This window comes from Procambarus clarkii, chromosome 13 (assembly GCF_040958095.1).
Source record: "Procambarus clarkii isolate CNS0578487 chromosome 13, FALCON_Pclarkii_2.0, whole genome shotgun sequence".
NCBI lineage: Eukaryota > Metazoa > Arthropoda > Malacostraca > Decapoda > Cambaridae > Procambarus > Procambarus clarkii.
The window spans coordinates 25736006-25751460 of NC_091162.1; the positions used below are offsets into that span (position 1 = coordinate 25736006).

General features: G+C 45.7%; 1 protein-coding gene across 1 annotated transcript in view; it reads right to left on the minus strand.

The window, feature by feature from the left end:
* The window catches only part of LOC138364410 (uncharacterized), a 36018-nt gene that overhangs the window by 5775 nt on the left and 14788 nt on the right, over window positions 1-15455 (minus strand). Inside the window, exon 2 of the mRNA XM_069324034.1 lies at window positions 8845-9413. Coding sequence (XP_069180135.1) covers window positions 8845-9413 — 569 coding nt within the window. The remainder of the gene's footprint in view (window positions 1-8844; window positions 9414-15455) is intronic.

Sequence of the window (15455 nt, forward strand, 5' to 3'; positions counted from 1 at the left end):
TGTGACTCCTCTTGCATGGTAGAATAACCCATAGATATATGGCTCCTCTTGCATGGTAGAATAACCCATAGATATGTGGCTCCTCTTGCATGGTAGAATAACCCATAGATATGTGACTCCTCTTGCATGGTAGAATAACCCATAGATATGTGGCCCCTCTTGCATGGTAGAATAACCCATAGATATGTGACTCCTCTTGCATGGTAGAATAACCCATAGATATGTGACTCCTCTTGCATGGTAGAATAACCCATAGATATGTGGCTCCTCTTGCATGGTAGAATAACCCATAGATATGTGGCTCCTCTTGCATGGTAGAATAACCCATAGATATGTGGCTCCTCTTGCACGGTAGAATAACCCATAGATATGTGGCCCCTCTTGCATGGTAGAATAACCCATAGATATGTGGCTCCTCTTGCATGGTAGAATAACCCATAGATATGTGGCTCCTCTTGCATGGTAGAATAACCCATAGATATGTGGCTCCTCTTGCATGGTAGAATAACCCATAGATATGTGGCTCCTCTTGCATGGTAGTATAACCCATAGATATGTGGCTCCTCTTGCATGGTAGAATAACCCATAGATATGTGGCTCCTCTTGCATGGTAGTATAACCCATAGATATGTGGCTCCTCTTGCATGGTAGAATAACCCATAGATATGTGGCTCCTCTTACATGGTAGAATAACCCATAGATATGTGGCTCCTCTTGCATGGTAGAATAACCCATAGATATGTGGCTCCTCTTACATGGTAGAATAACCCATAGATATGTGTGGAACGCTATTGTGATTTCTGTGTGTAATGAAGTAAGGGCGAAGAGGTAAAATAGCTAATTGGCAGAATTCGAATTAGTTTTTTTTTTAGTTTAGTTCATTTATTATGCACCCCATACCCATCTTGTGGGCCGTAGTGGAAAGGGTTACAGAGGCACATAATGGGCTCAGGGACTGAACCCCACAATTCATTTAGCTAAGCAAGTTACAGTTTTGATGAGCTAGTTACAAAATTCAGTATAAGTCGTCACATCAACAATGGGTTCGAGATCGACCACAAGTACAGATTCTAAATTAAGCAACTGACATATGATGAGAGATAGTGTCACAATTGATATGTTTGTCCTGCACACCGCCCCCCATCCAGTGGGCAGCGGTGGATAGGTTACAATCACTCAGTTACTACCTACAGTTAGCAAACTGGGGATATTTGGCTAAAATTTCTGGTAGCAGATAATTTTGAATGAAATATTTCACACATCGCTGGAACATTGGTTATAGAATTGTCTCTAAATTCACGTACCTTTTCGCACTCCATCACATAGTGACGGAGGGTGTGCGAATAATTTTGTTGACACAGTTTACATTTGGTCAGGTCTACATCAGCAGATAATGAGAATTCCCAGAGATACTTGTAACCGAGTCTAAGCCGAGCAGTAGTAACATCTAGAAGTCTGCTGATTTTATTTGATGTACCATAGATGTGTGGCTCCTCTTGCATGATAGTATGATGATAGATGGAATTACTGGAACCTAAATGATCTACAAACAGCTCTACTCCTACCTCGTAAAATTCGACATACTCAGCATCTGTCAGTTTGGCTTCCGGTCTCAAAAGAGTACCAACGATGTTGGTACTAGTCTCCTTGATATAATTTACTCAGCCCTTGACAAAAATGAGTTTCCGATTGGACTCTTCATTGACCTGAGAAAGGCCTTTGACACTGTTAATCACAACTACCTCTTACGTAAACTCCATCATTATGGAATCCAAGCCCATCCCCTGGACTATATCCAATCCTATCTTAGTGATAGCCACCAATGTGTAGCCATCAACGATATAAACTCCCCCATTCTATCAAATAACCGTTGGAGTGCCACAGGGCATCATCCTGGGACTTCTTTTATTTCTCATATACATCAATGATCTGCCTAATGTCTCTAACATTCTGAAACCTATATTGTTTGCTGATGATACTACCCTCATCTACTCAAACCCAAACAATCTAACACTTAACATAGAAAAGATCTACTGCATCTTATTTGGAAGCAAATCAACAAATGTAATTCACCTTCAGATAGACAATGTTAACATTAGTAATAGAACTGTTGGAAAGTTTCTCGGCCTATTCCTAGACAAGAGACTCAACTTCAGTATCCACATACAACACATAACTAAGAAAGTCTCTAAAACAGTTGGTATACTCTCCAAAATCAGATATTATGTACCTAACTCTGCTCTTATCTCACTATATAATGCACTAATCTATCCCTATCATAATTATAGTATCTGTGCATGGGGGTCTACCACTGCAAACCACCTCAAGTCCATCATCACCCAGCAAAAATCTGCTATCAGAATAATAACAAATTCTGCTTTCAGACAACATTCAGCTCCCTTGTTTAACTCCCTAAACATGCTAAACATAATCTCACTCCACAAATTCTCTTGTGTCAACTACATTTACAAAACCTTGTTCTTAAATGCAAATCCTGCTCTGAAACTCTCCCTGGACAGATGTAATAGGACCCATTATCACCACACCAGAAATAAATATCTCTTTGATATCCCCAGAGTCAAACTTAATTTGTGTAAACACTATGCAAATAAAGGGACCGAGTCTATGGAACTCACTTCCTATTGAATTGAAAAGCTGTCAAACTTTTGCGTCGTTCAAAAACAAAACTAAAAAATCCCTAATTTCATCTTCATAGTTTTCTATCTTGTTGCTTTAAAATTGCATTGTATTTAGTGCTGCCCAATCCTCCCAATCTTTATGTACCCAATCCAAAAAACTTTACTATTGTGATCATTGCTATCTTCTTATGTGGGCTATCAATTTGCTGTATGGTGCCTATTAATCTTTGTTTAAATTACCAATCAAGCTGTCAATGTAATCAATCAGAGCTTTACTATACCAATGTGCTTTAATATACTTACTAATCTCTCTCATCTCATTTTTTTCTTGCAATGTATCTGTTATCATTTTATTAATTCTGCTAGAATTTACTTACTTAAAATTATCTGGTAGAATAAGGACCTGCCCGAAACGCTGCTAAATAAATAAATAAATAAATAAATAAATAAATAAATAAATAAATACATAAATAAATAAATAAAAATAAATAAACTGGTGTCGATTTCACTCTGCCTTAGATCTACAAGATTTTATTAATGTTCTCGGTGTACTGCTGCTCTCAGATTGCTCATTGACAATCCAAGGTTACACTCAACGGCTCCTTTAAAGACAGATTCTTAGGCTAACTTATCAGCTCTATCATGCATTCGGAGGCCAACATGAGATGGAGACCACATGAAATGGACTCTGTTACCATCCTTAATAATTTTGTTGTATTTGTGTCTAGCTTCGGACACGAGCATGTTACAGTTATGTCTTAAAGAGTTGAGAGCATTTAAGGATGATAAGGAGTCACTTACAATTAATGTATCAAGTTTGTAGACTTGTACACATTTCAGTGCAAGTATCAAGGCAAATAGTTCAGTCTGAAGGGTAGAGGCCCAGTTGTTTATACGGACTCCCCACTCAAAGTACAAGCCATCGCCCATTGTCAGAACAACTGCACTTCCAGCTGCACCCGTGGTGCGGTGTAGGGAACCATCAGTGTATATGATTTGAGAGAGAGAATGCTCTGTGGACAGAGCATCAATATGGCTTAAGGCGTTGAGCTTTGTCTCAAGACGAAGCTTGGGCTGATCTCTAATTTGCTTCTTGGGTGGAAAGGGAGGGATTAAAATTGGAAAGGGTGTAACCTCCCACGGTGCAGGAAAGTGCCGTTGTTGTTTCTCTTGGTACAAATTATGAACCTGATACATTTTGAGTTGAGTTCCAGTTTTTGTTATCCATCTGGAACAATGCTGACCTTCAATAAAGAAATTCTGGAGGGCTTCTGTGCAAGGATTAGGATGAGTTAGCCTAAGCATTTTTATACCAACTTGACAGTTAATTTCAGTAACACGATCAGCGACGCTCGGAATATTAAGTTGAGCTCGGGTGCATGGGGCAATTGTGTACAACCCTAGCTCGGGTGCATGGGGCAATTGTGTACAACCCTAGCTCGGGTGCATGGGGCAAGTGTGTACAACCCTAGCTCGGGTGCATGGGGCAAGTGTGTACAACCCTAGCTCGGGTGCATGGGGCAAGTGTGTACAACCCTAGCTCGGGTGCACGGGGCAATTGTGTACAACCCTAGCTCGGGTGCATGGGGCAATTGTGTACAACCCTAGCTCGGGTGCATGGGGCAAGTGTGTACAACCCTAGCTCGGGTGCATGGGGCAAGTGTGTACAACCCTAGCTCGGGTGCATGGGGCAAGTGTGTACAACCCTAGCTCGGGTGCATGGGGCAAGTGTGTACAACCCTAGCTCGGGTGCATGGGGCAATTGTGTACAACCCTAGCTCGGGTGCATGGGGCAAGTGTGTACAACCCTAGCTCGGGTGCACGGGGCAAGTGTGTACAACCCTAGCTCGGGTGCATGGGGCAAGTGTGTACAACCCTAGCTCGGGTGCATGGGGCAAGTGTGTACAACCCTAGCTCGGGTGCATGGGGCAAGTGTGTACAACCCTAGCTCGGGTGCACGGGGCAAGTGTGTACAACCCTAGCTCGGGTGCATGGGGCAAGTGTGTACAACCCTAGCTCGGGTGCATGGGGCAATTGTGTACAACCCTAGCTCGGGTGCATGGGGCAAGTGTGTACAACCCTAGCTCGGGTGCACGGGGCAAGTGTGTACAACCCTAGCTCGGGTGCATGGGGCAAGTGTGTACAACCCTAGCTCGGGTGCATGGGGCAAGTGTGTACAACCCTAGCTCGGGTGCATGGGGCAATTGTGTACAACCCTAGCTCGGGTGCATGGGGCAAGTGTGTACAACCCTAGCTCGGGTGCACGGGGCAAGTGTGTACAACCCTAGCTCGGGTGCATGGGGCAAGTGTGTACAACCCTAGCTCGGGTGCATGGGGCAAGTGTGTACAACCCTAGCTCGGGTGCACGGGGCAAGTGTGTACAACCCTAGCTCGGGTGCACGGGGCAAGTGTGTACAACCCTAGCTCGGGTGCACGGGGCAAGTGTGTACAACCCTAGCTCGGGTGCATGGGGCAAGTGTGTACAACCCTAGCTCGGGTGCATGGGGCAATTGTGTACAACCCTAGCTCGGGTGCATGGGGCAAGTGTGTACAACCCTAGCTCGGGTGCACGGGGCAAGTGTGTACAACCCTAGCTCGGGTGCATGGGGCAAGTGTGTACAACCCTAGCTCGGGTGCATGGGGCAAGTGTGTACAACCCTAGCTCGGGTGCATGGGGCAATTGTGTACAACCCTAGCTCGGGTGCATGGGGCAAGTGTGTACAACCCTAGCTCGGGTGCATGGGGCAATTGTGTACAACCCTAGCTCGGGTGCACGGGGCAAGTGTGTACAACCCTAGCTCGGGTGCACGGGGCAAGTGTGTACAACCCTAGCTCGGGTGCACGGGGCAAGTGTGTACAACCCTAGCTCGGGTGCATGGGGCAAGTGTGTACAACCCTAGCTCGGGTGCACGGGGCAAGTGTGTACAACCCTAGCTCGGGTGCACGGGGCAAGTGTGTACAACCCTAGCTCGGGTGCATGGGGCAAGTGTGTACAACCCTAGCTCGGGTGCATGGGGCAAGTGTGTACAACCCTAGCTCGGGTGCATGGGGCAAGTGTGTACAACCCTAGCTCGGGTGCACGGGGCAAGTGTGTACAACCCTAGCTCGGGTGCACGGGGCAAGTGTGTACAACCCTAGCTCGGGTGCACGGGGCAAGTGTGTACAACCCTAGCTCGGGTGCACGGGGCAAGTGTGTACAACCCTAGCTCGGGTGCATGGGGCAATTGTGTACAACCCTAGCTCGGGTGCATGGGGCAAGTGTGTACAACCCTAGCTCGGGTGCATGGGGCAAGTGTGTACAACCCTAGCTCGGGTGCATGGGGCAAGTGTGTACAACCCTAGCTCGGGTGCATGGGGCAAGTGTGTACAACCCTAGCTCGGGTGCATGGGGCAAGTGTGTACAACCCTAGCTCGGGTGCACGGGGCAAGTGTGTACAACCCTAGCTCGGGTGCACGGGGCAAGTGTGTACAACCCTAGCTCGGGTGCACGGGGCAAGTGTGTACAACCCTAGCTCGGGTGCACGGGGCAAGTGTGTACAACCCTAGCTCGGGTGCATGGGGCAATTGTGTACAACCCTAGCTCGGGTGCATGGGGCAAGTGTGTACAACCCTAGCTCGGGTGCATGGGGCAATTGTGTACAACCCTAGCTCGGGTGCACGGGGCAAGTGTGTACAACCCTAGCTCGGGTGCACGGGGCAAGTGTGTACAACCCTAGCTCGGGTGCATGGGGCAAGTGTGTACAACCCTAGCTCGGGTGCATGGGGCAAGTGTGTACAACCCTAGCTCGGGTGCATGGGGCAATTGTGTACAACCCTAGCTCGGGTGCACGGGGCAAGTGTGTACAACCCTAGCTCGGGTGCATGGGGCAAGTGTGTACAACCCTAGCTCGGGTGCATGGGGCAAGTGTGTACAACCCTAGCTCGGGTGCATGGGGCAAGTGTGTACAACCCTAGCTCGGGTGCATGGGGCAAGTGTGTACAACCCTAGCTCGGGTGCATGGGGCAAGTGTGTACAACCCTAGCTCGGGTGCATGGGGCAATTGTGTACAACCCTAGCTCGGGTGCATGGGGCAAGTGTGTACAACCCTAGCTCGGGTGCATGGGGCAATTGTGTACAACCCTAGTTTGTGTCTCGGAGAGACTGCAGGATCCGTGGTACTCACCTAACTGCACTTACCTAATTGTGCTTGCGGGGGTTGAGCTTTGTCTCTTTGGTCCCGTCTCTCAACTGCCAATCAACTGGTGTACAGATTCCTGAGCCTACTGGGCTCTATCATATCTACATTTGAAACTGTGTATGGAGTCAGCCTCCACCACATCACTGCCTAATGCATTCCATTTATTAACTACTCTGACACTGAAAAAATTCTTTCTAACGTCTCTGTGGCTCATCTGGGTACTAAGTTTCCACCTGTGTCCCCTTGTTCGTGTCCCACCCGTGCTGAAGAGTTTGTCTTTGTCCACCCTGTCAATTCCCCTGAGAATTTTGTAGGTGGTTATCATGTCTCCCCTTACTCTTCTGTTTTCCAGGGACGTGAGGTTCAGCTCCTTTAGCCTTTCCTCGTAGCTCATACCTCTCAGTTCCGGGACGAGCCTGGTGGCATACCGCTGAATCTTCTCTAACATTGTCTTGTGTTTAACTAGGTATGGACTCCAGGCTGGAGCTGCATATTCCAGGATTGGTCTGACATAAGTGGTATACAGGGTCCTGAACGATTCCTTACACAAGTTTCTAAAGGCAGTTCTTATGTTGGCCAGTCTAGCATATGCCGCTGATGATATCATTTTGATGTGGGCCTCTGGGGTCAGGTTCGGTGTGATATCAACCCCCAGGTCTTTCTCTCTATTTGACTCTTGCAGGATTTCACCTCCCAGATGGTACCTAGTGTTCAGCCTCCTGCTCCCTTCGCCTAATTTCATTACTTTACACTTTCCTGAGTGGAACTTAAGCAGCTACTTTCTAAACCATTCCTCCAGTTTGTCCAGGTCATCCTGTAGTCTTTTCATCTGCCCCTCCATCTGATACCTTCCGTCCTCTGGTAGGTCAGTTGATTTCTCGGTTGCAATTCTTTTGACTATGTCGTATCTCAGTCGATTAAGGCGCGTCTGGGATCCTCTCGGACGTAGGTTGGAACCCTCGTCACGGCCCTTGTCGATTTGTTCTTTTAATGTGGTTCCTCTTGCATGGTAGTATAACCCATAGATATGTTGTTCCTCTTGCATGGTAGTATAACCCATAGATATGTTGTTCCTCTTGCATGGTAGTATAACCCATAGATATGTTGTTCCTCTTGCATGGTAGTATAACCCATAGATATGTTGTTCCTCTTGCATGGTAGTATAACCCATAGATATTCGGCTCTTCTTGCATGGTAGTATAACCCATAGATATGTTGTTCCTCTTGCATGGTAGTATAACCCATAGATATGTGGTTCCTCTTGCATGGTAGTATAACCCATAGATATGTTGTTCCTCTTGCATGGTAGCATAACCCATAGATATGCGGCTCCTCTTGCATGGTAGTATAACCCATAGATATGTTGTTCCTCTTGCATGGTAGTATAACCCATAGATATGTTGTTCCTCTTGCATGGTAGTATAACCCATAGATATTCGGCTCTTCTTGCATGGTAGTATAACCCATAGATATGCGGCTACTCTTGCATGGTAGTATATGATAACAGATGGAATTGTTATTGCAGATTGAACTTTCACCAAATATAATATATGTTTGTAAAGTCCCCACTAAACTACTGAAAGATAAAGAAAACATAAATGTCAGAAATAGTCATAGAAAATGTAATATCGATAATAATATTATAGGGTAGACTTCATCACCGAACATTTCAGCGTGAAATATTTGCACCTGAAATGTTGTAAATATTAAGATCTTGAAGTAATTAAAGATATAAAAAAATAATTATATTAATTAACTCTCTGAATAATAAAGTACAAATGTTACTCTAAAACCAGGAAAATATGCAAATTTTTTATGATATTGTTACGAAGGAATACAAACATTGGATATTTTTTTTTTTAATATGCATTAAAAGTTAACTTCAACTAGAGATCTGTAACAATGGCTTAGTGCCTCTTTTGGTGACCTACATCCAGCTCTCTTGATTGACATCCCCCGTGCCTCTATTGTATATATTCACGCCTCTATTGTATATATATTCCCTCCTCTAATGTATATCTTCCCACCTCTGTTGTATATCTTCCCGCCTCTGTTGTATATCTTCCCGCCTCTGTTGTATATCTTCCCGCCTCAGTTGTATATCTTCCCGCCTCTGTTGTATATCTTCCCGCCTCTGTTGTATATCTTCCCGCCTCTGTTGTATATCTTCCCACCTCAGTTGTATATCTTCCCGCCTCTGTTGTATATCTTCCCGCCTCAGTTGTATATCTTCCCGCCTCTGTTGTATATCTTCCCGCCTCTGTTGTATATCTTCCCGCCTCTGTTGTATATCTTCCCGCCTCTGTTGTATATCTTCCCGCCTCAGTTGTATATCTTCCCACCTCTGTTGTATATCTTCCCGCCTCTGTTGTATATGTTCCCGCCTCTGTTGTATATCTTTCCGCCTCTCTTGTATATATTCCCGCCTTGCTTGTATATCTTCCTGCCTCTGTTGTATATCTTCCCGCCTCTGTTGTATATCTTCCCACCTCTGTTGTATATCTTCCCGCCTCTGTTGTATATGTTCCCGCCTCTGTTGTATATCTTTCCGCCTCTGTTGTATATCTTCCCGCCACTCTTGTATATCTTCCCGCCTCTATAGGGAATATCTTCCCTAAATGTAACTAAATTTATTTATTTATTTACATACAAGAAGGTACAGTGGGTTCATGAGGTTACAGAGACCTGAAGCTCTACCTTCTCGTGCAGCCACCAACACACTCAGCTTTCGGGCAGATCCTTAATCTAACATATAATCTTAAGAAGGTATGTCTAGCAAAATTAAAAAAAAAATTACAGTTACATTGTAAGTACAAAAATACATTGTAAGAAAGTACAAAAACACATCGCAAGATGGTACAAAAAAGCATTGCAAGAAAGTACAAAAAAAATACATTGTATAAGAAATTTGGCAGTAAAAAAGTAGGTACATTAAAGTAAATTTAAGGGGACAATGTAATCCACAGGTACATTTTAGCATAATTTGAGTTTATTGCAAGATATAATGTAGCAAACTATGTGTATAATATGATGCAAGATAGCAGCAATGATTACAATGGTAAGTTGTATGGCATAGGTATACATATTGGGGCATTGGGTAGCACTAGGCAGGAAACTATGAAGATGAAATTAGGTACTTTTTGGTTTTATTTTTTAATAAGGCAAAAGTTGGACAGCTTTTCAAATCATTAGGGAGTGAGTTCCATAGACTGGGTCCCTTTATTTGCATAGAGTGTTTACACAGATTAAGTTTGACTCTGGCGATATCAAAGAGATATTTATGTTTGGTCTGGAAGAGGGTTTTGTAAATGTAATTGACACAAGAGAATGTGTGGAGTGAATTATGTTTAGTATGTTTAGGGATTTGAACAAGGGGGCTGTGTGTTGTCTGAAATCAGAGTTTGTTATTGTTCTGATAGCAGATTTTTGCTGGGTGATGATGGACTTGAGGTGGTTAGCAGTGGTTGAACCCCATGCACAGATACCATAAGTAAGATAGGGATAGATTAGTGCATAACATAGTGAGATGAGAGCAGAGTTAGAAACATAATATATGATCTTAGTGAATATACCAACTGTTTTAGAGACTTTCTTTGTTATGTGTTGTATGTGGGTGCTGAAGGTGAGTCTCTTGTCTAAGTATAGGCCAAGGAACTTTGTATCATTTTTATTGTTGATGATAACATTATCTATCTGAAGCTGAATTGTATTTGTGGATTTGCTTCCAAATAATGATGTAGTAGTCTCGACCGTAGTAAGCGGTAGGAGGACCTGAGTACTTTAGGCGTGACGGGACGGGGCCGCTTACTCTCCATGAGTAACTACGACGAAGCGCCGCCAACGTAACTAAAAAAAAATGACTATGAGAGAGGTGAAGCGACGCTGAGGTCACTAACAATGACGGAGACTGTGACGAAACGTCGTAACAAGCAAAATGCTTTGGTGTAGTCTCCGTTTATACTACTGATGAGTATAGGGTGCACAATAAACTACCACTCACAGGATGAGTATGGGGTGCACAATAAACTACCACTCACAGGATGAGTATGGGGTGCACAATAAACTACCACTCACAGGATGAGTATGGGGTGCACAATAAACTACCGCTCACAGGATGAGTATGGGGTGCACAATAAACTACCACTCACAGGATGAGTATGGGGGGCACAATAAACTACCGCTCACAGGATGAGTATGGGGTGCACAATAAACTACCGCTCACAGGATGAATATGGGGTGCACAATAAACTACCACTCACAGGATGAGTATGGGGGGCACAATAAACTACCGCTCACAGGATGAATATGGGGTGTACAATAAACTACCGCTCACAGGATGAGTATGGGGTGCACAATAAACTACCGCTCACAGGATGAATACGGGGTGTTCACTAAACTACCGCTCACAGGATGAGTATGGGGTGCACAATAAACTACCGCTCACAGGATGAGTATGGGGTGCACAATAAACTACCGCTCACAGGATGAGTATGGGGTGCACAATAAACTACCGCTCACAGGATGAGTATGGGGTGCACAATAAACTACCACTCACAGGATGAGTATGGGGTGCACAATAAACTACCGCTCACAGGATGAGTATGGGGTGCACAATAAACTACCACTCACAGGATGAGTATGGGGTGCACAATAAACTACCGCTCACAGGATGAGTATGGGGGGCACAATAAACTACCGCTCACAGGATGAGTATGGGGTGCACAATAAACTACCGCTCACAGGATGAGTATGGGGTGCACAATAAACTACCACTCACAGGATGAGTATGGGGTGCACAATAAACTACCGCTCACAGGATGAGTATGGGGTGCACAATAAACTACCACTCACAGGATGAGTATGGGGTGCACAATAAACTACCACTCACAGGATGAGTATGGGGTGCACAATAAACTACCACTCACAGGATGAGTATGGGGTGCACAATAAACTACCGCTCACAGGATGAATACGGGGTGTTCAATAAACTACCGCTCACGGGATGAGTATGGGGTGCACAATAAACTACCGCTCACAGGATGAGTATGGGGTGCACAATAAACTACTACTCACAGGATGAGTATGGGGGGCACAATAAACTACCGCTCACAGGATGAGTATGGGGGGCACAATAAACTACCGCTCACAGGATGAGTATGGGGTGCACAATAAACTACCGCTCACAGGATGAGTATGGGGTGCACAATAAACTACCACTCACAGGATGAGTATGGGGGGCACAATAAACTACCGCTCACAGGATGAGTATGGGGGGCACAATAAACTACCGCTCACAGGATGAGTATGGGGGGCACAATAAACTACCACTCACAGGATGAGTATGGGGTGCACAATAAACTACCGCTCACAGGATGAGTATGGGGGGCACAATAAACTACCGCTCACAGGATGAGTATGGGCGGCACAATAAACTACCACTCACAGGATGAGTATGGGGGGCACAATAAACTACCGCTCACAGGATGAGTATGGGGTGCACAATAAACTACCGCTCACAGGATGAGTATGGGGGGCACAATAAACTACCGCTCACAGGATGAGTATGGGCGGCACAATAAACTACCGCTCACAGGATGAGTATGGGGGGCACAATAAACTACCGCTCACAGGATGAGTATGGGGGGCACAATAAACTACCGCTCACAGGATGAGTATGGGGTGCACAATAAACTACCGCTCACAGGATGAGTATGGGGGGCACAATAAACTACCGCTCACAGGATGAGTATGGGCGGCACAATAAACTACCGCTCACAGGATGAGTATGGGGGGCACAATAAACTACCGCTCACAGGATGAGTATGGGGGGCACAATAAACTACCACTCACAGGATGAGTATGGGGTGCACAATAAACTACCGCTCACAGGATGAGTATGGGGTGCACAATAAACTACCGCTCACAGGATGAGTATGGGGGGCACAATAAACTACCGCTCACAGGATGAGTATGGGCGGCACAATAAACTACCACTCACAGGATGAGTATGGGGGGCACAATAAACTACCGCTCACAGGATGAGTATGGGGTGCACAATAAACTACCGCTCACAGGATGAGTATGGGGGGCACAATAAACTACCGCTCACAGGATGAGTATGGGCGGCACAATAAACTACCGCTCACAGGATGAGTATGGGGGGCACAATAAACTACCGCTCACAGGATGAGTATGGGGGGCACAATAAACTACCGCTCACAGGATGAGTATGGGGTGCACAATAAACTACCGCTCACAGGATGAGTATGGGGTGCACAATAAACTACCACTCACAGGATGAGTATGGGGGGCACAATAAACTACCGCTCACAGGATGAGTATGGGGTGCACAATAAACTACCGCTCACAGGATGAGTATGGGGTGCACAATAAACTACCACTCACAGGATGAGTATGGGGTGCACAATAAACTACCGCTCACAGGATGAGTATGGGGGGCACAATAAACTACCGCTCACAGGATGAATATGGGGTGTACAATAAACTACCGCTCACAGGATGAGTATGGGGGGCACAATAAACTACCGCTCACAGGATGAATATGGGGTGTACAATAAACTACCGCTCACAGGATGAGTATGGAGGGCACAATAAACTACCGCTCACAGGATGAGTATGGGGGGCACAATAAACTACCGCTCACAGGATGAGTATGGGGTGTACAATAAACTACCGCTCACAGGATGAGTATGGGGGGCACAATAAACTACCACTCACAGGATGAGTATGGAGGGCACAATAAACTACCGCTCACAGGATGAGTATGGGGGGCACAATAAACTACCGCTCACAGGATGAGTATGGGGGGCACAATAAACTACCGCTCACAGGATGAGTATGGGGGGCACAATAAACTACCGCTCACAGGATGAGTATGGGGGGCACAATAAACTACCGCTCACAGGATGAGTATGGGGGGCACAATAAACTACCGCTCACAGGATGAGTATGGGGGGCACAATAAACTACCACTCACAGGATGAGTATGGGGGGCACAATAAACTACCACTCACAGGATGAGTATGGGGGGCACAATAAACTACCGCTCACAGGATGAGTATGGGGGGCACAATAAACTACCGCTCACAGGATGAGTATGGGGGGCACAATAAACTACCGCTCACAGGATGAGTATGGGGGGCACAATAAACTACCGCTCACAGGATGAGTATGGGGGGCACAATAAACTACCACTCACAGGATGAGTATGGGGGGCACAATAAACTACCGCTCACAGGATGAGTATGGGGGGCACAATAAACTACCGCTCACAGGATGAGTATGGGGGGCACAATAAACTACCACTCACAGGATGAGTATGGGGGGCACAATAAACTACCGCTCACAGGATGAGTATGGGGGGCACAATAAACTACCACTCACAGGATGAGTATGGGGGGCACAATAAACTACCACTCACAGGATGAGTATGGGGGGCACAATAAACTACCACTCACAGGATGAGTATGGGGGGCACAATAAACTACCACTCACAGGATGAGTATGGGGGGCACAATAAACTACCACTCACAGGATGAGTATGGGGGGCACAATAAACTACCACTCACAGGATGAGTATGGGGTGTACAATAAACTACCGCTCACAGGATGAGTATGGGGTGCACAATAAACTACCACTCACAGGATGAGTATGGGGGGCACTGTGAGAGTCAACAACAACAACAAAGGAGGGGTTGACGATGAGAAAGCAGTTATCGAAGAGCAACAAAATAGCATAAAGTTCTGCAGTGAAGATGCTAGTCTCTGGAGGCAGGTGACACATATAGGTGTGGTCAGGAAAAATACCAGAGTAGTCTATCCTGTCTGCAGACTTAGACCCATCGGTGAAGACAGAAATGGAGCGAGAGAGTGAAGAAAAGTGTTCAAGGAAAAGACATTTCAGAACTGTAGGAGGGGTAAAAGAATTAGTCACGTGGATCAAAGTGTTACAAAACTCGGGGAAGGGGACCCTTCACGGGGGCAAGGACAGAACGACACGAGGAGAAGTATTGGAAATACGAACCAAAAGAGAATCTTGTATGCGAGACAACCATACAGAAAGAAGCAAGTGGTGAAGGGGAACAGGGACCACAGGAAGGGTAAAGGTCAAAGTACGACATAAGTAAGAGAGAGGGAGTTGTAACGACCGTACACGGTAGCGAAGACAGTAGTGATCACGGCGGTCCTGTAGAGACAGGACGCCAGTTTCAACATACAGGGTTACGGTAGGAGTTGAACGAAAAGCACTAGAGCTGAGGCACAACCTAGTATGGTGCAGAGCATCCAGACGGTGAAGAGTAGAAGCAGACGAGTAAGCAGGGCAACCATAATCGAGTTTAGACAGTACGAGAGAGGAATGTAAAGAAAGGAGCGCGAGCCTATCCACTCCCCAAGAAGTATGGGACAAGACCGTAAGTAAGTTAAGGGCCTTATAGAGCAGTCAACTCGGAAGTAAGAGATATGGGGCGACCAAGACAAATGGGTCTCAAAGATTAACTCCAAAAGCTTAGCACAATCTTTGTACACAAGGGGATGACCATAAAGCGACAAAGGGGGGCAAAGAACGACGTGTTCCGAGTAAAAGTCATAGCACAAGTTTTAGTTGTAGAGAACTTGA